This window comes from Loxodonta africana, chromosome 23, assembly GCF_030014295.1.
Source record: "Loxodonta africana isolate mLoxAfr1 chromosome 23, mLoxAfr1.hap2, whole genome shotgun sequence".
Classification (NCBI taxonomy): domain Eukaryota; kingdom Metazoa; phylum Chordata; class Mammalia; order Proboscidea; family Elephantidae; genus Loxodonta; species Loxodonta africana.
Window position 1 is genome coordinate 30,531,219 of NC_087364.1, and position 20,986 is coordinate 30,552,204.

The 20,986-nt window shown below is 36.3% G+C and overlaps 1 protein-coding gene across 5 annotated transcripts in view; it reads right to left on the reverse strand.

Annotated features, from left to right (window-relative positions):
* Positions 1–20,986, reverse strand: part of ZMYM2 (zinc finger MYM-type containing 2) — a 141,713-nt gene that overhangs the window by 114,092 nt on the left and 6,635 nt on the right. For 4 of the 5 annotated variants that reach the window (XM_064275378.1, XM_064275379.1, XM_023553103.2 and 1 more), the window contains exons 2-3: positions 11,901–11,953; positions 5,085–5,941 (exon numbers count right to left, since the gene is read on the reverse strand). In XM_064275378.1, the coding sequence (XP_064131448.1) occupies positions 5,085–5,931 (847 nt within the window). In that variant the 5' untranslated portion in view covers positions 5,932–5,941; positions 11,901–11,953. The remainder of the gene's footprint in view (positions 1–5,084; positions 5,942–11,900; positions 11,954–20,986) is intronic. The other variant, XM_023553104.2, reaches the window with a different exon arrangement.

The following is a 20,986-nucleotide window of genomic DNA, read 5'->3' on the forward strand; positions in this document are numbered from 1 at the left end:
ACATCATGATAAACAAAGAGAACAGTGAAGCTGTTAAAGATTTCATCTTACTTGGATCCACAATCAATGCCCATGGAAGCAGAAGTCAAGAACTCAAAGGACATATTACATTAGGCAAATCTGCTGCAAAAGATCTCTTTAAAGTGTTAAAAAGCAAAGATGTCACTTTAAGGACGAAGGCGTGCCTGACCCAAGCTATGGTGTTTTCAATCACCTCATATGCATGAGAAAGCTAGATGATGACTAAGGAAGACCCAAACAGAGCTGATGCCTTCGATGAGTTATGGTGTTGGCGAAGGTTAGTGAATATACCACGGACTACCAGAAGAACAAACAAATCTGTCTTGGAAGAAGTACAGTCAGAATGCTCCTTAGAAGCGAGGATGGCAAAACTTAGTCTCACATACTTTGGACATGTTATCAGAAGGGCCCAGTTCCTGGAGAAAGACATCTTGCTTAGCAGAGGATCAGTGAGAAATAGAAGACCCTCAGTGAAATGGACTGACACAGTGGCTACAACAATAGGCTCAAACATAACAACAATTATGATGGCAGCACAGGATTGGGCAGTATTTTGTTCTGTTGTACACAGGGTCATTATGAGTCAGAGCTGACTCAACAGCACCTAACAATAACAACATATTTAATATGGCTGAAAGTTCAACTGTCAGGTATTTAAAAGGACGGTAAGCAGGGACAGGTTGCAAAACTATATTTCTAAGTACCATTAATTAACTGATTTTCAGTGGTGAGACTGAATGTTATTTTCTTTTTACTTTGGTTTCTAATGTAACTATGAGAAAGGCAAAAAGGTTGTTTTAAAACTAAGTTGAGCATCATCATTTTTTAAACTTTTGTGTCAGCTCAAAAGATACAATAAAAGATACTTTAATACACTGCTGTTGCTGTTGTTAGTTGCCAGTGAATTGATTCCATGGCAACCTTAATGTGGATAGAGCAGAACTGCTCCATAGGGCTTTCAAGGTTGTGATCTTTTGGAAGCAGATCTCCAGGCCTGTCTTCCAAAGTGCCTCTGGATGGGTTCAAATTGTCAAGCTTCCAAGCTGGCAGTCAAGCGCTTAACCATTTGCCCCACCCAGGGACTCCAATATACAGCTAATAACAGTAAATTGGTAAGAACTTTCTGGAGAGCAACATGACAATACTTTTCTAGAACTTAAAGACGCTCACGCAAACACATCTAGATACTACCACCACCCCCTACCCAATATATACACACACAAAAACATGTACCCACAATTACATATACATATTTGAGGGTGGAAACCCTGGTGGTGTAGTGGTTAAGTGCTATGGCTGCTAACCAAAGGGATGGCAGTTCGAATCCACCAGGCGCTCCCTGGAAACTCTATGGGGTCCTATAGAGTCCTACAGGATCACTATGAGTCACAATCGACTCCACGGCACCGGGTTTGGTTTTGGTTATTTGAGGGTGGGGGTGGTTTAGGAGGAAAGAGAAAGTTGCAAAACTGAGTAATAAGGAAGACATTTCTTTTAAAACTGGCATAAACCAGATATAGTTTTTAAACCAAATTATTTGAGGGGGGAGTCTGCCTAGCAACTTCACTTCTAGAAATATACTCTAAGGAAAAAATAAGAAAATCAAAGATGTTCACCATAGATCTATAATAGAAAAGTATGGGAAACAATATGGAAGCCAAATACTCATTTTGCAGCCATTAAAACTTGTATGTAGTATTTGAGAAAATTCAACACCCTTTCATGACAAAAACATTCAACAAGATAGGAATAGAAGGGAAATGCCTCAATACAATAAAGCGAATTTATGAAAAATCTACAGCTAACATCCCACTCAATGGAGAAAGACTGACAGCTGTCTCATTAAGATCAAAAACAAGACAGGGATCCCCATTCTCACCACTGCTATTCAACATAGTCTAGAAGTCCTAGCCGGAGCAATTATGTGAGGGGGAAACACCAACAAGTTATGCAAATCGAGAACAAAGAAGTAAAACTATCCCTTTTCTCTAAATATATGATCCTATACATAGAAAACTCCAAAGAATCCACAAGAAAGCTATTAGAACTAATAAATGAATTCAGCAAGGTGGCAGGGAATGTAGTCAATTCATAAAAATGAGTCCAGCTGCTACACATCGGCAATGAGCAAGCAGAAGAGGAAATTAAAGAAACGTTACATTTACAAAGCATCTAAAAGAATAAAGTACTTATGAATAAATTTACCCAGGAAAGTGAAAGACTTGTACACAGAAAACTATAGAACATTACTAAAAGAAATCAAAGACAACCTAAAAAACTGAAGGACATTCTATGTTTACGGACTGGAAGGTTTAACATAGTTAAGATGTCAATACTACACAAAGCAATCTATAAATTCAATGCAATCCCCATCAAAATTCCAACAGCCTTTTTTACAGAAACAGAAATGACAATCCTCCAATTTATACAGAAGGGTAAGGAACCTGGAATAGCTAAAGCAATCTTGAAGAGGAATAAAATAGGACTCACATTTCCTGATTTCAAAGCACACTATAAAATTAATTAAAACAGTAATTAACACAGCCTGGTACTGCTATAACAATATACATACAGACCAATGGAATAAAACCGAAAGTCCAGAAAAAAATCCATACATCTATGGCCAACTGATTTTCAACAAGGGTGCTAAATCCATTCAATGCGGGAAAGACAGTCTCTTCAATAAACAGGGCTGGGAAAATTGATTTCCATTTGCAGAAGAATGAATCAGGATCCAAGTCTCACACCATACACAAAAACTAATTCAAAATGGATCAAGAGCCTAAATATAAAAACTAAATTCATAACATTATTAGAAGAAAATATAGGGGCCAGGTTATAGGGCCTAGTTTTTAACGATAACCAGGTATGATAACAAAAGCACAAGCAGCAAAAGACAAAATAGATAAATGAAACCTCATAAAAATTAAACATTTTTGTTCACCAAAGGACTTTATCAACAAAGTGAAAAGATAACCTACAGATTGGGAGAAAATTTTTGAGATTCATATATCTGGTAAGGATCCAATATCCAAAATTTATATTTAAAAAAAGTCTACAGTTTAACAAAAAGACAAACAGCCATCAAAAAATGGGCAGAGGGCTTGGACATTTCACTAAAGAGGATATTCAAACGGTCAACAAGCACATATAAATGTCATGAGCCATTACAAAGACGCAAATCAAAACGGCAAGATACCACCTCATCTCTATTAAAATGGCAATGATTAAAAAAAAGGGAAACGACAGGTGTTGGTGAGGTTGTGTAGAAACTGGACCCCTCATCCATTGCTAGTGGGAATATAGAATGGTATAGACACTGTGGAAAAGTTTGGGGGTTCCTCAAAAATTTGAACAACCCCACTCCTAAGTATACACCCAGAAGCAGTAACAGCAAGAATGCAAACAGAAACTGTACACCAATCTTCACTGCAGCCCTTGTCATGATGGCCAAAAACTGGCAACAACCTAAATGTCCACCCACAGATAAATGGATAAACAAAATGTGGTATATATATACCCAGTGGAATACTACTCAGCCATGAAAAGAAATGAAGCCCTGATACATGCCACAACATGGATGAACCTTGAAAACACGCTGACCGAAATAAGTCTGACACAAGAGAATATCGTGGTAATATCACTTACAGGAAATAAGCAAGTATACAGACACCAAAGATATCAGTGGTTACCAGGCGTGGGAGGGAGGCTGAAGAGAGAGTTTTTGCTTATGGGATACTGAGTTTATGTTAACAGCAGTAAAATAATTTGGAAAACCATAGTGAGAATGGTTTCACAACCTGAAGAATGTAATCAATGTCACTGAATTGTACCTGTAGCAATTGTTGAAATGGCTATGTTTTGTTATGTACATCTTCACCACAATTTAGAAACAAAACAACAAAAAACCCGTATGGATCATAACAATTCAACCTCATTGTACCTGTGGTTGTCATGAGTCAGGGGCTGGCTCTTGCAAGCCAACAACACCAACAAAAACTCTTGTGTGTAAGTAATTTAAATGGCATGAGAAAACACAATTTAATATGAAGTTGGGAAAAAAAGGAAGCAAACTATATAATGATGCATTTCCACTAGGTTAAAAAATACAAAGAAAAAAGACTGGAAACAGACACCCAAAATATTAACAATGGTTATCTTTTGTTATTGAGACTATACAGGACTTTCCCCATCATTTTTAATTAGATTTTTCCAAACATTCTTCAATAATTAAGCATTACTCTTTTTTTTATTTCTTATAACCAGAAAAAGAGTAAATAAAAAAGAATAATCACCTGCATTTCGCAGAGTACTCTATACTACCTAGGTGTTAGTTACTCTTCATTCCCCACAATTCCTAGGCTGATAAAGTTGTTAATGGGCCTAAAATGACTGAAGAACGAGACACAGACACAGAGAGATAGAAGAGAGAGACGGAAGCAGACAAACAGGCTCAGATGAGGGGATAGTAAGAGACAGGCACAGGCACAGTCATGAAAAAGCCACAAACTTCTTATAATTTCCTTATTTTAATGTTTTCACAGATCGAGGCTGCCTGCATAAAAGTTTTTCAAATAACCAAAAAGTGTAGCAACTTTCAAAAATGAAAATAATAAAAAGCTGACTAAAAACTAAAATCAGAAATAGTGTAAACAAAACATACACATGCAGGGAAAGTAAAAATAAATCTAAACGTAACTATTATACAATGTTACTTTGTTCCTTAAGTTTGCAATTTTCTCTTCCGTTTTCCAATTTTCACATTACCAGTAAAAGATATCAGCAAAAAATGAGTAATACATAAGAAATAAGATGTCTAATTGCCAGACAATGACGGTGACTGTATCTTTATACAGAAATCATTAATTTTCTAATAACTCCAAGTGGAATACTATACATGGTTTTATGTCTCTTTTCTTATTAGTTAATATTTCAAGCTTAAGACAAAGTCAGTAAAATTAAAATATTTCACTAGCAGATAGCACTAATTACCACAATGGGGGGAAAAAATCAGCCCAAAGTGTAAATTCATTTACATGGGTAAAATACCACTTACTGCTTACCAGGATTATGATGAGTTGCAGATTCTCCATTCTGAAATACATCTCCTGTCACATTCATTCTACCAGGATTAAAAGGTCCTACTCCAGTCTTGGTCTGTGAAGTTAAAGATGGGGTGTACGTTTGTATATTAACACCAAAATTACTTGACTGCAGTCCGTTAGAGACATCTCCCAAGTTGGTATTCTGCAGTGATGTTACATGTGTAATCATTAAGTTCATATCACGCCCATCAGTATTTTCTAATTGGCCATCATTCACAGAGCTCACACCTGTTTCTAAGGTTGTAACATTAGCAATCTGAATTTCAGAGTCTGGTTCTGTGGTAATACCACTATTACCCATTCCTGCATTTACCTTACTTCTCGAAAAACTGGAAGTGGAGAAACCCACATCAGTGGTTCTGTTTTTAGTTTCAAGAGGTCTCCGTTCAATAAAATTGGAGGAATTTTTCTCTTGTCCTTGATTTATTTCCATGTCCTCTTCATCATCAATGATAATTGTTTCACTTACACTTCCCTTCTGAGAAGCCAATTCTTTCGAGGAAGAAAGAGTTTTAGAATCATTTCCTTGTAGTTCTTCATTTTTTGATGATGTAAATGTTATAGTTCTTTGATCAGCCACCACTGGTGCAGAAGGTGGGGGAGGTTGTACAGGTTCAATAAAAACAACATCGTCATCATCTTCCACTGATGAGTTTTGAAATTTACTAGATCTAGAGACTAATGGATTAGGTGGACCACTAAACGTATTTCCTACATTCGTCAGACTAGTTGCCATGGTGGTAGCCCCTAACAAAACAGGAGTCTGTTCAGTCAATTCCAATCCTCCCACTGAACCTGTGTCCATGCCAAAGAACCTGTTAGGGAGATGAGAAAAAGAGAAAGAATAAAAATTTCAGTATGACTTTTTTTAAGTTACCTTCACTGAAACAGTTTAAAAAAAAAAAAATGAACTTTTACATTCTTTTATATTCTAAATGAGAATAATTCTTACAAAAAAAATATATTTTTACAACGTCCAGAAAAACATTTGATATCTGTTATCTTTTCATTCATTAATCATTTAATATACTTTATATGTTAACTTCTGCAATGTAAAAATGTTTTAATACCCAATATTCAGTAACCATATGAAGTACATTCTCACCACCACAAGCTCCTTTTTAGGGTACACTATTGGAGCCCTGGTGGCACAGTGGTTAAGAACTTGGCTGCTAACCAAAGGTCAGCAGTTCAAATCCACCAGCTGCTCCTCTTTGAAACCCTATGGGGCAGTTTTATTCTTTCCCACAGGGTCACTATGAGTCAGAATCAACTCGATGGCAACAGATTTTTGTTTTATTTACCCTACAAATTATAACATCAAAATATAGATAAACTGTTAATGGATTTGAACTAGAAAATAACCAATATCTAGGCAAAAATAATCCCTTCACATCTATCCCACTTATCTACTATACTGAATAAAACATGTCATCCCAAATTTCCCTATCCTCTTTTTTTAATCCCTTTTTCTCATAATCCTGAAAATCTGAAATCTTTCTGACCCTATCCTTTTTTATAAAAAAAAAAAAAAAATTTTTTTTTTTTTTATGCTGTGTGCTTTCTATCCATAAAGTAGGCTGAATAATGGTCCCCAAAGGTTTAAATGTTTCCTTGTATGAAAAAGGGTCTTTGGCCTTGATGCAATCACAAATGCCCTTATAAAATGATGGCAGAGGGAAATTACAGGCAGAAGAGGAGGAGAAGACAACATGACCACAGAGGCAGAGATTGGAGTGATGTAGCCAAGAAATGACGACAGCCACCAGAACCTGGAAGAGGCAAGAACAGTTTCTCCCCTGCAGCCTCCAAAGGAAGTGTGGCCCTGCTGACACCTAGATTTCAGCTCAGTGAAAATTATTTCAGACTTCAGACCTCTGGAACTGTGAGAGAATAAATTTGTTGTTTTAGGTCACCAAGTTTATGGTAATTTGTTACAGCAGCCACAGGAAACCAATACAATCTACTTCTCAGTAAAATCTTCAAAACAACCTTTCAAATAGGTATAATTTTTGTCCCATTTTAATTTTTAAGGAAATTGTGGCTTGAAGATGCTAATTTACCCAAAGTCACACACAACTAGAATGCCTACCTAGATCTCTACAATTAAAGTACCCAAACTCTCAACTGCTCTGCTATATTCAATTAATACTTTCTGAATACCTACCATATGCTAAGCTATGCTGAAGGATAAAGAGCCAGAAAAGAAAATAACTTCCAGAACAATATTCTGGAGCAGATGGAGAAGATGAGGCCAACCGTACAGGTGGAAGTAGAACTAATCTTGAACAGGAGTCACCTTACTCTGAGACTAGAAAGGAAAAAAAATAAAGGATGAGTACTCGACGGCACTGGGTTGGGTTGTTTATATATTGTAGGTAAATTTGTAGATGGGAAGCTGAAGTAGTTAACAATACAGTGAACAGCAGTCTTAAAGGCTGATTTAAGAAGACTCACTACTTCATATATATTGCTATTTATATTGTTATAAAGAGCTTCTGGAAGAATAAAAAGACTAACATAAATAATTCCCACTTTGGCAGATGGGTGAAAGAGGTGGGGAAATTTTTCATGGTATATTTTTTCACATTTTCTTAATTTTTGAACCACATGGTTTTTTCTTTTTGTTTTGTTTTTACCTATTTTTAATACCATATTAATTAAAATAAAAAATGACTAGATAACTGTTTTAGATTAGGTGATCAGAAAAGACTTCCTTCAGCAGGTGACATTTACACTAAAAAGTGAAATTAACAAGATCCATTTGTGGAAAACTGGGAGAAGGTATTCCAGGCAAAGAAAACAACTCCTGCAAAAGCCTTGCGGGAATGAGATTGGCTAATTCCAGCAACAGAATAAAGGCCAACGTGGCTGGAACAACGTTGGTAGTTAAGGGGGAAGAGTGACATGAGGTAGAGAAATAAATAGAGAACAACTCACTACGTCCAAAGTAACTGACTAATTTACTTTCAACAAAGGTTTATTAAGCACCTATATGCACAAGACAAAGTTTTTAGGCACTTGGAAAAATCAGTAAACAGGTAGACATCATTGCCCTCAGAAAGCATAGGTTCTAACGGTGGGAGTTCGGATTTTACTGTAACAGGAACACTGTAGTGTTTTCAGCAAAGGGCTGACATAATCTCACTTACGTTTTGAATAGATCACTCAGGCTGCTATGTGAGAAATGGACTGTAAGCGGGCAACACTGGAAACCAAGAAACCAATTAGATGGCTGGTGTAATGTGCTAGGTGAGTGATGATGGTAGCTTCAACAACAGTGGCGAAAGGAGATGGAAAAGAGTAAACAGATAAGGGATTTTTTTTTTTTTTAAAGGCAGACTTTACTGACATGAAGTTTTCCAAGATAATACTGTTGAGTGGAAAAAAGCTACAAAACACAGAGTATTAATACAATCGCATGCATACACAAAATACCTACACACACACATACACAATATTTTTCCTACTAAAGTACTGATTGAAGTAATTTGCTAGGAGGGGCAGGAAATGTGGGTAGAGGATCTGGTCAACAAAATACACTTTAGGTTCCACTTTAATCTAGGAAGACTTCAGGCAGCTAAGTACCCGACTAGATAATAGGAAAAATCAGAAGTCAGTAATGAAAGATATATAGCTGACAAAGAATAGTTCCGAGGTGTCTTTTACGTGCTCTGGAATACTGCTCAGCCTTAAAGAAAAACAAAGTCCTGATACATGCTACAACAGGAATGAACCTTGAAGACATTATGCTGAGTAAATAAGTCAATCACAAAAGAACATTATATGGTCTCATTTATTATGAAATGAAAAGAATAAGCAAATATATAAAAAAAAACCAATGGTTATTAGTAGTTAGCAGGCGGGGGGAGGGGGACAGATGAAGAATCATTCTCTGGAAGCACTAATTTCTATGGTGGTGGTGGTGGTGGAAAAATTGGCATAGACTAAGGGTAATGGATACACTACTCGACTTTTGTAGCTGGTATCACTCAACTGTACACCGGGGGGGAAAAAGTACAAAATGGCAAATTGAATGTTATATATAATTTTACAACAAAAATGGTAACCAAAAAAAAAAAAAGGCTGTAGCTGTTGGTTCCAACTCATATGATACCACATAGCATACTGTACTACATAAGTACAATAAATACCTCATAGGGAATAGCTTCCTTGGGTTCAAAGGTTTAGGGTCATGGTTTTGTGGGTCTCTTCAGTTAGCTGGCCTAATATTGTAGAGTTTCTGCTCTACCTCCTAGTTCAGTGAGTTGTACCTGTGGTCTTAAAAGGCCGTGAGCATCCATCCAAGATATGATAATTGGTCTTTATTCACCTGGAATAACAGATGAAGAAGATCCAGGAATCAGAGAAGGAAATGGACCACAGGTCTAACTGCCTTTATGAATTACTACCTCCTTTGTCATGAGACCAGAAGAAATGGATGGTGCCAGGCTATCATTACTGAACACTTTGATCAAGGGCCTAATGGCTGGACCTTATTCAAAACGAGTAAAAAATGTGGAACAGAACTTCAAATTCTTATTGGAAACCTGATTTACTGGATACACTGAGACTGGAGGAACCCCTGAACCTATTGCCCAGGAAGAACTTTTAAGCCTTGAACCAAATCTATCCCATAGAGTCATCTTCAACTAAACAATTTAGCTCACTTAATAAAGAAATACTTATATGAGATTAAATGGACAACAGCAACTCTAAAACACAGACAAGAACTTTAAGGGGCAGAGTCCAAGAGTAGAGAAACAATATGCACAGAGACAGGAAAAATGGTGACACAATGTAAAGTATGTAATCATTGTCAATGAACCGTAAATGTAAGAAATTTTAAATGGGTATTTTTGTTGTGTATATTTTCACCAAAAGTAAAATCTAAAACATTAAATAAAAAGATAGTTCCAAGGGGTTATCAATATCCAAATTCTTAAGAATGACATAAAATAAGCACTTTTCACAAACATCAAATAGGGATATTCCAACTTTTTTAAGAAACACTGTAGATAGACTATAAGTAACTTATATCTTACTCATTGTTGATTCTCTAGGACCTAAAACAGAATAAGTTCTCATGTTTGAGGGAAGGCCAGAAGTCAAAGTCACTATGTTCACTTTAACTGCCAGAGTTATTCTTAAATAATATCACTATTTGTCAACCTATACGATCTAGTCCTTTATTTTATATACATGCATTATTCTGACCATTAAGCATCCTAGCTAAACCAAGCTCTAACATCAGGAGCGCACTATTTCTCATCCACATCATAATGAATGTGAAATGTTTTCGATAACTTATACAATGTTTTATAGGGTACAAGGGTTTTATTTTATTCTAATTGTGTCAATAAGCCCTTTGAGTTAGGTAAAACATGTATTAGTTCTATTTTTTTCTACAATAAAATAGTAGCTCAGATATAGCTCAGATACGCTAATTAAAACTGCCAAAGGTCCTGAAGCAATATCAAGATTCAAAGATTCAATTCCAAAACCTGTCTTCTTTCCTCTCAGAGCAAGAGCTGTGTGTGCCCATTTGTGTCAGGATGGAAGACATGCTACATTTGGAAAATGGCAAAAGATGTATTTATACCTACTTTTAAAAAATGAATAATTCTACTTAAATACTTCCTTGTTGTGGTTGGTTGCCATCAAGTTCGCTCTGACTCACAGCAATCTTATGTATAACAAAAGGAAACATTGCTCAGTTCCATGCCACCTTCATAATCATGGGTATGCCTGAGTTCACTGTTTTGGCTATTGTGTCTATCTCATCTCCCTCATTTTCCCTCACCTTCTACTTTACCAACCTCTATTTGGAAACCCTGGTGGTGTAGTGATTAAGTGCTACAGCTGCTAACCAAAAGGCTGGCAATTCAGATTCACCGGGCGCTCCTTGGAAACTCTATGGGGCAGTTCTACTCTGTCCCACAGGGTCGCTGAGTTGGAATCGACTTGATGGCCATGGGTTTCGGGTTTTTTTTTTTTTTTTTTTGGTTTAAGGGGTATTACCTGTTTTACCCAAAGATCTAAAAGTTACCACTTACATTACAAGGCATTTAAAATATATTAAAACACGTACACTCTTACTCTGAAACAGCTCTTCAATAAGCAAGATTTATTTATAGTAAAAACAAAAGAAAGCTTCAGATAAGGTCTTCTGTTATTAATTTTAAATAAACATCAAAAATTTTAATATTACTGCTACAGAAAATTTAAGGTTTAATGAAAATGTACTGAATAACATTTTATTCAAAATCTTCACAAATAATTCTATTAAATTATAAAAGAAAATGTAAGTATAATAATTCAGTAATAGTTAACATTTAGTTAATGCTTATTATAGGCCAAACATTCATGTAAGTCAAACATTACAGCAACCCCATGAAGTAGAATCATTCTTACCTCTATTTTACAAATTAAATAAACAAACCAATCCTCAAAAGGTAAGTAAACTGCCAACTAGACTTAACAGATATATACAGAACACTCCACCCAAAAAGAACACAATATTCATACTACTCCAGTACATATGAATCATTCTCCAAGACAGACCAATTTTAGGTCACAAGTCCTGATAAACTTAAAAAGACTGAAATCGTACAAAGTATTTTCTCTGATCACAATGAAGCTAGAAATTAGTAACAGAAAATACACAAACATATGGAAATTAAACACACTCTTAAACTGTCAATGGGTTGAGGAACAAATCACAAATTTCTAAAGAGTCAAATGAAAATGAAAGTAAAACATACCAAAACTTACAGGATGCGGTGAAGGCAGTACTCAGAGGTAAACGTATAGTTACAAATGGCTACCTAAAAAAAGAAAGAAGTCAAATTAACAGCCTGACTCAACAACTCCAGGAACTAGAAAGACTGGAGCAAACCAAGCCTAAACCTACCAGAGAGGAAGTAAGACAGATCAGTGAGGAAATAAATAAAATAAAAAACAGAAAAACAATAGAGCAAATGGATAAATCTAGAAGATGGTTCTTTGAAAAGATCGATAAAACTGACAAACCTTTAGCTAGACTGACAGAGAAAAGAGATACAAATAACCAAAATAAAAATGAAAGAGAGGACACTGCAACTGGCCCAACAGAAATAAAGAGAATTACGACAGATTATTAAGAACTATATAGCAACAAACTGGATAACCTAGATGAAATGGACAAATTCTTAGACACACACACGACCTACCCAAACCGACTCAACAGTCTATTAGGTAAGTCTCAGCAGACACATAGCAAGTGAAGAGATGAAATCCGTGATCACAAAGAGTCCTGGACCAGATGGTTTCGCTAGGGAATTCTACCAAACATTTAAAGAACTAACACCAATACTGTTTAAACTCTTCCAAAAGATAGAGAAGGAGGGAAAACTCCCTGATTCATTCTGTGAAGCAAACACAACCCTATTACCCAAATCAAACACACCACAAGAAAACTACAGCCCATATCTCTTATGAATATAGATGCAAAAATTCTCAACAAAATACTAGCAAACAGAATCCAATAGCACATTAAAAGAGTCATACATCATGACCAAGTGGGGCTTATTCCAGGAATGCAGGGATGGTTTGATATTAGAAAATGAATCAACGTAACACATCAACAGAACAAAGGAAAAGAACCACAAGATCATCTCTAAGGATGCAGGAAAAGCATTTGATAAAATCCAACACCCTTTCTTCATTAAAACCCTAAAGAAGATTAGAAGAGAAATTCCTCAATATGATTCAGGGCATATATGAAGAGCCAACAGCCAACATTATATTTAATGGAGAATTTGTGCCTATTCCCCAGAGTTTCAATAAGTTCCTATTTATTTTTTAAGCTTCTCTATGATATTCAATCATCATAAATCATAAATGCTTTCACTTTTATTTGGTCTTTATTTTTGATTCCGTGAATGTCCATTAGCACAATAGCTGATGCTCTCATGAAGAAACAGTAAAAAAGCAGTAGCTAAAATAGAAATGTTGAGAAATTCATGGTAACAAAAGATCAGAAGTTGCTAAGAAAAGCTTATGAACCTCGAAAATAATAAAATCACAAGGAAAGAATTTCAAAGACCTTAAACAAAAATTTTCATTATTTTCTCACCTATAATTCAAATTAGGACAGCTTTCTAGGTCCCAGAAAAGTTAAAAAGGTTAAGATGAAGTCTTTCCTATAGCAGCAAGGGGTATTAGTCAATATGTGTTCATGGCACTTACAGTTCTAAGTCAATATGAAAAATTTAAAAATGAAAGAATGGAAAGTCTTAATAGGAATAGATGGATTTATAAATATATATAAAATATAAATCCAAAACATACCATCAAACTTAATGGGATACACTTAAAGCATTACCATTAAAGTCAGGAATAAGAGAATGATATTCTTTATCATTACAATATAGCACTGTTCTGGAAGTACTAGCCAATGCAATGACATAAATAAGAAGATTAAAAAATCTAAAAGAAGGAAAATTACCATTATATGCAAAGTATATGATTCTTTACCTGAAAGACCCAAGAGAATTATCTGAAAAGCTACTATAAGCAATAAGATAATTTAGGGAAGTGACTGGGTACAAAATGTACAAAATGTAGAAATTAGTAGCCAATTGAAGAGAGATGTACAATTTTGCTTCCATACAAAGGCCCACTAAGCTTACAGTAAACAAAATAAACAAACAAAAAACACCAAACCCACTGCCATCAATTCTGACTCAGAGCAACCCCACAGAACAGAGTAAAACTGCCCCACAGGGTTTCCAAGGAGCAGCTGGTGGATTTGAACTGCTGACCTTTTGGTTAGCAGGGGAGCTCTTAACCACTGAGCCACCCGAGAGAGTGAGAGAGACAAACCCACAAGGACAGGGAGTATGGGATAATTCAATAGCAACAAAATTCTGGAAGCTGAAAAAAGGTAAACCCTGTACCCAAATAGAGGTCTGATTTACAGAAGAGAATCCTCAAAAGGTTCAGAAACCAGCAGCATCATGCTTATCTTCTGCAAACGGGATACGTTCCTCAAATAGCTAAACGAAGAAAACTTATTGAAAACTATTTGGAATGCAGTTATCTAAATTTCCTTTCACATCTAAACAAGTCTTAAAGTTTAATTTGTGAAGACAGTACAAGAATGATTCTGGACAGGGGGATGCCATGCATAGTATAGAGCCTGGGTGCCTTGTTGTGTGCAAGGCAGTTCGAACACATAGAGACTCATAATGGCCCTACAGGACAAAGCAGAACTGCCCCATAGTTTCCTAGGCTATAGTCTTTATGGAAGCAGATAACCAGGATTTCAAACCAACAATCTTTCAGTTAGCAGCTGAGTGCTTAACTGTTGAGCCACCAGGGCTCCTTTACCGGCTGCCATGAGTCGACTATGACTGACAGCAACTCCATGTGTTTCAGAGTACAACTGGGCACCACAGAGTTTTCGATGGCTGTGATCTCTGTAATCTTTAAGGGAGCAGACTGCTATACCTTTCTTTTGTGGGGCAGTTGGTGGGTTCAAATCATCGACCTTTTGGTTAGCAGCCCAGCACTTTAACCACTGCGCCAAATTTAAATCAGGTGTATTAAATGAACCTATGCTTATTTAGTGTTGACAGTAAGACCCACCCACCTCATCCCCCAGGTCAAACACCTACTCTCCAGGCAGGAAAATGGAAGACTGGGAAACATGATTAGGTTAAAACGAAAGATGTAAAAATACTAAAAACAATACTGCTTATTTCCCAAGAAATGCCCTCCCAGATCACCTACAATGGAATGTGAAGTCAACAAGCACCCCTGGCCCCCAAGGTCTAAGAATATTAAATAAGCTTTTAGATCTCCATTCTCAATCATGAACACACAATCAAGGATTACCTGATACCTGAGAAAAGATAGGGATAAAAGCAAACAAAAATTCAATTTGTAAATGATGGTAAACACGCAGGGAAAAAATTCTTGGGAAAATCATTAGTATCTTCAAAGAGATAAAAGATATATGCATGAAACAAGAAGAGAATATTTAAATAATATTTAAAGGAGGAAAAACACTCCACATTAAAAATGAGATGGCAGAAACTTAAAATTCTATAGCTCAAAATACCATTTTCTACTAAATGGAACCTAAGCTCCTTGGAAAAATGGCTTACTGCAAGAAATGCAGAAGATGAGCCCAGAACATTTTGTTATACTAGCCAGTGCCAGCACCGTCGAGTCGATTCTGACTCATAGCGACCCTACAGGACATACTAGATAGCAAAAAAGCTATCAAAGACAACTAAGATTGCCTTAAATGGCCTCCCAAGCCAACCTGAATAGGCTCTGTCTAACCGGCCAAAGATGAGGTAATTTGAACATCAATAGTAACAACTGTGATGAATTTAAACATATCAAATATATTTAAATCCATGACTTCCTCATGATAAAAAACTCAATGACACTAACACCAAAAACAAACCTAATTTGATAAGAATTTAAATAACATAAAAACACTCATTTTCTCCTAAATTAATCTATAAAATTACTTTCTTTCCAATAAAAATATCAACAGGATTTTTAACTCAATAAACTGATCTTCAAATTCATATGGAAAAATAAACAAGCAAGCACCAACAGGAAAATTCTGGGGGAAAAAAAAGATGAGTAAACTTGGGAGGTGCTGCCGTTCAACAACCCCAAGAGTGCAGAGTAGAACTGCTCCATAAGGTTTTCAAGACTGTGACCTTTTGGAAGCAGATTGCCAGACCTGTCTTCCAAGGTGCCTCTGGGTGAGTTTAAACTGCCAACCTTTCAGCTAGTAGTCCAGTATTTAACCATTTGTGCCACCCAGGGACTCCAAGAAGGAACTAGTATATGACAATGCTACAATAATGAAAACAGTGAGGTACAGAACAAGGAAGGCAAAACAGACTAGCAAGTGTGAAACAGATTCACATATATATCAAAAAATGTAGTATACAATGAAGAGTTTAAATAAGACGAATTTTTCAGTAAACATTATTAAAACAAGTCCATGGGAAAATATTACTCTGGATCCCTGTCTCATGTCAAAATAAAATGCAATATATAAATATTTAAATATAAAAAGTAATAAAGTAGAAAAATTAGATTTTTAAAAATTTTTAATAATTTGAGTTGAGAGGGCCCTTCCAAATATGACATAAAAAAGAGAAGACATCGTATGGGGGAAAAAAACAATGATAAACTGGGAAAAAAGTATTTGCAACTGACATTCCTAAGAAAATGAAGACAAAATATAAACAGAGCTCTTATAATCAATGAGATAAAACCAACAATCCAACAGAATAAGGGACCAAAAAAAAAAGTGCTATCACAAAAAGGGGAGACATATTAATAGCTCTTTAAAATATATGAAAGATTCATATCCTAGAGCAATAAGAGCTGTCACACAAATAGATATATGCACACCCATGTTCGCTACAGCACTGTTCACAATAGCAAAAAGATGGAAACAACCTAGGTGCCCATCAACAGATGAATGGATAAACAAAGTATGGTACATATACACAATAGACTACTACATAATGGTAAAGAACAATGATGAAGCCTCAAAACATCTCACAACACAGATGAATCTGGAAGACATTATGCTGAGTGAAATTAGTCAGTCACAAAAGGACAAATACTATATGAGACCACTATTGTAAGAACTCAAGAAAAGACGATGACTGCCCTGACAGGGAACACAACAGAGGACCCTTGAGGGAGAGCAGGGCAGCAGTGGGACGCAGACCTCAAATTCTCATCAAAAGACCAGACTTAAAGGTCTGACTGACGACTAGAAGGACCCCAGAGGTCCACCAATGAACACCCTGACAGGGAACACAACAAAGAGTCCCTGACAGAGCAGGACAAAAGTGGGTACAGAATTCAAATTCTAGAAAAAAAACCAGGCTTAATGTTCTGAGACTAGAGGAACCCCAGAAGACATGGCCCCTGGACTCTGCTAACCCAGAACTAAAACCATTCCCGAAGACAACTCTTCAGACAAAGTTTAGACTGGGCTATAAGACATAAAATGATACTCATGAAGAGTGTGCTTCTTAGTTCAAACAGATACAGGAGACTAAATGGGCAGTTCCTGTTAGAGGCAAGATGAGAAGGCAGAAAGGGACAGAAGCTGGATGAATGGACACAGGAAGTTCAGGTTGGAAAGGGGGAGTGTGCTGTCAAATTATAGGGCTAGCAACTAGGATCACATAACAATATGTGTATAAATTTTTGTATGAGAAACTAACTTGAGCTGTAAACTTTCACCTAAAGCACAATTAAAAAAAAAAAAAAGAAAGAAATTCTCAGGGACATGCAAACTTAAACTACAAAGGGACCCCAATTTTTACTTAGATTGATAAAGGTCAAAATGTTTAACAACACCCCATGTAATACAAGTTTCATACTGTAAACTGGTGTAATTGATACAACATCTACAGAGAGCAACTAAAAAAGAAAAATGTATTTGACCAAGCAATTCCATTTCTAGGCAACCATCCTACAGATTTTTTATATATTTCAATTAACGAACTATACAAGGATATACACTGTGACATTGAAAGACTGAAACAACTAAATGTCTTTCAACAGACAGCTGGTAAAATGAATAACAGACATACAATGAAATACTACGCATGCTTGGAGAAACAGGCAGCTCTAAATGTACTTACATACTAACACGGAACAACTGCCAATCTAAATGAAGTACAAAAAAGCAAAGGGACACACACACACACACATATATACATATAGAATATCTCTGGATAAATACCCTAGAAAATTATGAAGAGTCTCTAGGAAAGAGATTTGTGTGAATGGGTTAGGAAGAAAGGGAAGTCTTCTCACTGTCATTTACCTTCTTGCTCTCTGTACCACTTAAAGTTGGTGTGTATACTGCTGCATGTTTAAAGCTGCATGTATACTGGGGTTTGATCAGAGTTTCAGTGAATTTAGAGATTAATGTGGAGACAAAAAAATTTAGTAGTTTTCCATTACTGATTCCTCCCATTCAAACATATGGCCTTCAGGTTTTCTTGTAAGTCTTACGGTATTTTTTTTTTTTTTTTAGAAGTCCTGCATATTTCTTGTTATAGCTATCCCTACTTCTTCCAATAATGAAATGGATTATCCCCCATTACATTAAAAAATGTTTACATATTAAAGAAACACCATAAATAAGGTTTAAAAATGTACCAACTAAACATATTTATTTTGTAACAGATACACAAAGAATTGGTAAGAATACATTAGCAAGAACACAGACCAAACTAACAAAAATTTAAGTATTTGATAATATTCAGTGTTGGACTACGGGGAAACTGGTAGAAATGTAGTGGGTATAGTGAGTAGTACAATGGGGGACAACTTGGCAGTATTCTACTAAATGTGTACTATGCATATATTGACGCAGAAATTCCCATTCTCAGAATCTCCTCTAAGGAAATACACATGAACCCAGTGAAGTAACTACAAGTGCATTCCCTCCACTTTATCTATAATAAAAAATTAGAAATATAAACTCTGTTATATGTGTACTGTGTGTCATGAATTGAACTGTATCCCCCCCAAAAATGTGTCAACTTTGTAGGCCATGATTCTCAGTATTGTACGGTTGTCCTCCATTTTGTGATCTGATGTAATTATCCACTGTGGTAAGTGTTGGGTATATGCTGAATAACAGCCTTACAAAAGGGTGTAACTCAAGTAACGCCCTTGCTTAAGTCACAGCTTTTACCTTACAAGAGATAAAAGGAAAAAACAACCAAAGAGGGGTGGGACCTCCCTACCACCAAGAAAGAAGAGCCAAAAGCAGAGTGCATCCTTTGGACCTGAGGTCCCTGGCTGAGAATTTCCTAGAACAGGGAAAGACTAATGCCAAGACACATGGATTATCTCCAAGGAATACCAGGCCCACAGATGTTGAAAGGAGACAAGGGCCTTCCCCTAGAGGCAAAAGAGAGAAAACCTTCCTCTAGAGCTGGTGCCCTGAATTCAGACTTCTAGCCTCCTAAACTGTGAAAAAATTAATTTGTTTGTTAAAGCCATCTACTTTTGGTATTTTTGTTATGGCAGCACTAGATAACTAAGACACCATGAAACACAGAAACACAGTAAGATATCAAAGACATACCACTAAATGAACAAAAGCAAGGTGCAAAAAGATAACTACATGAAATTAGCGTTCAATTCTTACATAATACTTACATAATACATTAGCATGTGCCCAGAAAAGATCTTCAAGTAATACGTATTGTCTTAGTTATCTAGTGCTGCTGTAACAGAAATGCAAGTGGATGACTTTAACAAACAGAAACTTACTCTCTCACAATTTAGGAGGCTAGAACTCCAAATTCAGGGCTCCAGCTCTAGAGGAGGCTTTTTCTCTCTGTCTGCTCTGGGGATGGTCCTTCTCATCAATCTTCCCCTGGTCTAGGAGCTTCTCAGCACAGGGACCCCAGGTCCAAAAGACACACTACACTCCTGGCTCTTCCTGCTTGGTGGTAATGAGGTTCCACTTCTCTTTGCTCACTTCTGTCTTTCAAATCTCAAAGTACTCTAGATAAGACCTAATCCTGTAGATTGTGTCCTGCCTCATTAAAATAACTGCCTCTAATCCTGCCTCATCAATATCATAGACATAAGGATTTACAACACATAGGATAATTATATCACACTACAAAATGGAGGACAACTACACAATACTAGGAAACATGGCACAGCCAAGTTGATAAAAATTTGGGGGGGGGGGCGACACAATTCAATCCATAATATGCACTACATTGATAATACTATTCAGCTCTGGAGAAGTGAGGCAAGTGACCAGGCGACCAATGACAGATGACATAACATATAGATTATGCCCTCATGCTGCTTACAATCTACTCACAATTTTTTTTTTTTTTTTAGCCTCTTTATCAGGTATCTAAAACAATGTCCATTCCGGCTTTAGAAGCTGATAGAAAGCATTTAATTCAGCTGCTAAAAATCCATGCAAGGCTAGATGGTCTAAACAAAATTCCCTTTTCATCTAATAAATAAATTCACTCAGGTTTATCTACAAGGAGTAGAATTTCTAGGGATAAAGAATAATCTCTTTTCTCCCATAAGACCAAATTTAACACAAGGTACTTTCAAGTAATTTTTTAACTTTCTTTGGGGATCTCATTCACTCCCATGATTTTAAATACTACCTCAATACCCCAGACTCCTAAATTTATCTCAATCGAAAGGTTTCAAAATTCCAAACTGCCTACTCTCTATGTCTAGTTATTTTAACTGGCTCTTTCATCCGTATCTGCACCTCTTCCAGATCTTTACCTTTTCAGTAAGTTACGTATCTAGATACTCTTACCAGAAATCTGGAGATCATCCTCAATTTCTTCTTTCTTCATCTACCATCAAAGTCCTATTTATTCTACTTCCAAAGTAATTCCTGAAACTGTCATTTTTATCTAAACCCACCAATACTCGTCTAGCCCTGGAAATCCACCATCGATTTTCTGCTGGATTACTGCTATTACCTACGTAATCCTCAAATATAGCTAGAGGTCTTTTAAAAAGTTAAATCAAGTATGTCACTCATTTTTTGCATGGTTTTCCAGTATACTTGCAAGAAAACCTAAGATTCTTCCCAGGACCTACAAGATTCCTGCCTGATTTGATCCCTGACTACACTCCAGACTTACTTTCAGCACTACTCTTTCCTACCCTGCTCATTAAGCTTCTGTTAAACTAAGTCTTTTACTTCCTGGAAGGAGCAAACCTCCTTGTCTCAGAGCCTGCGTACATGTTCTTTCTGTGCCTGAAAGGTACTTTTCCACACTTATCTTTCTTGTTGTTAGGCGGTG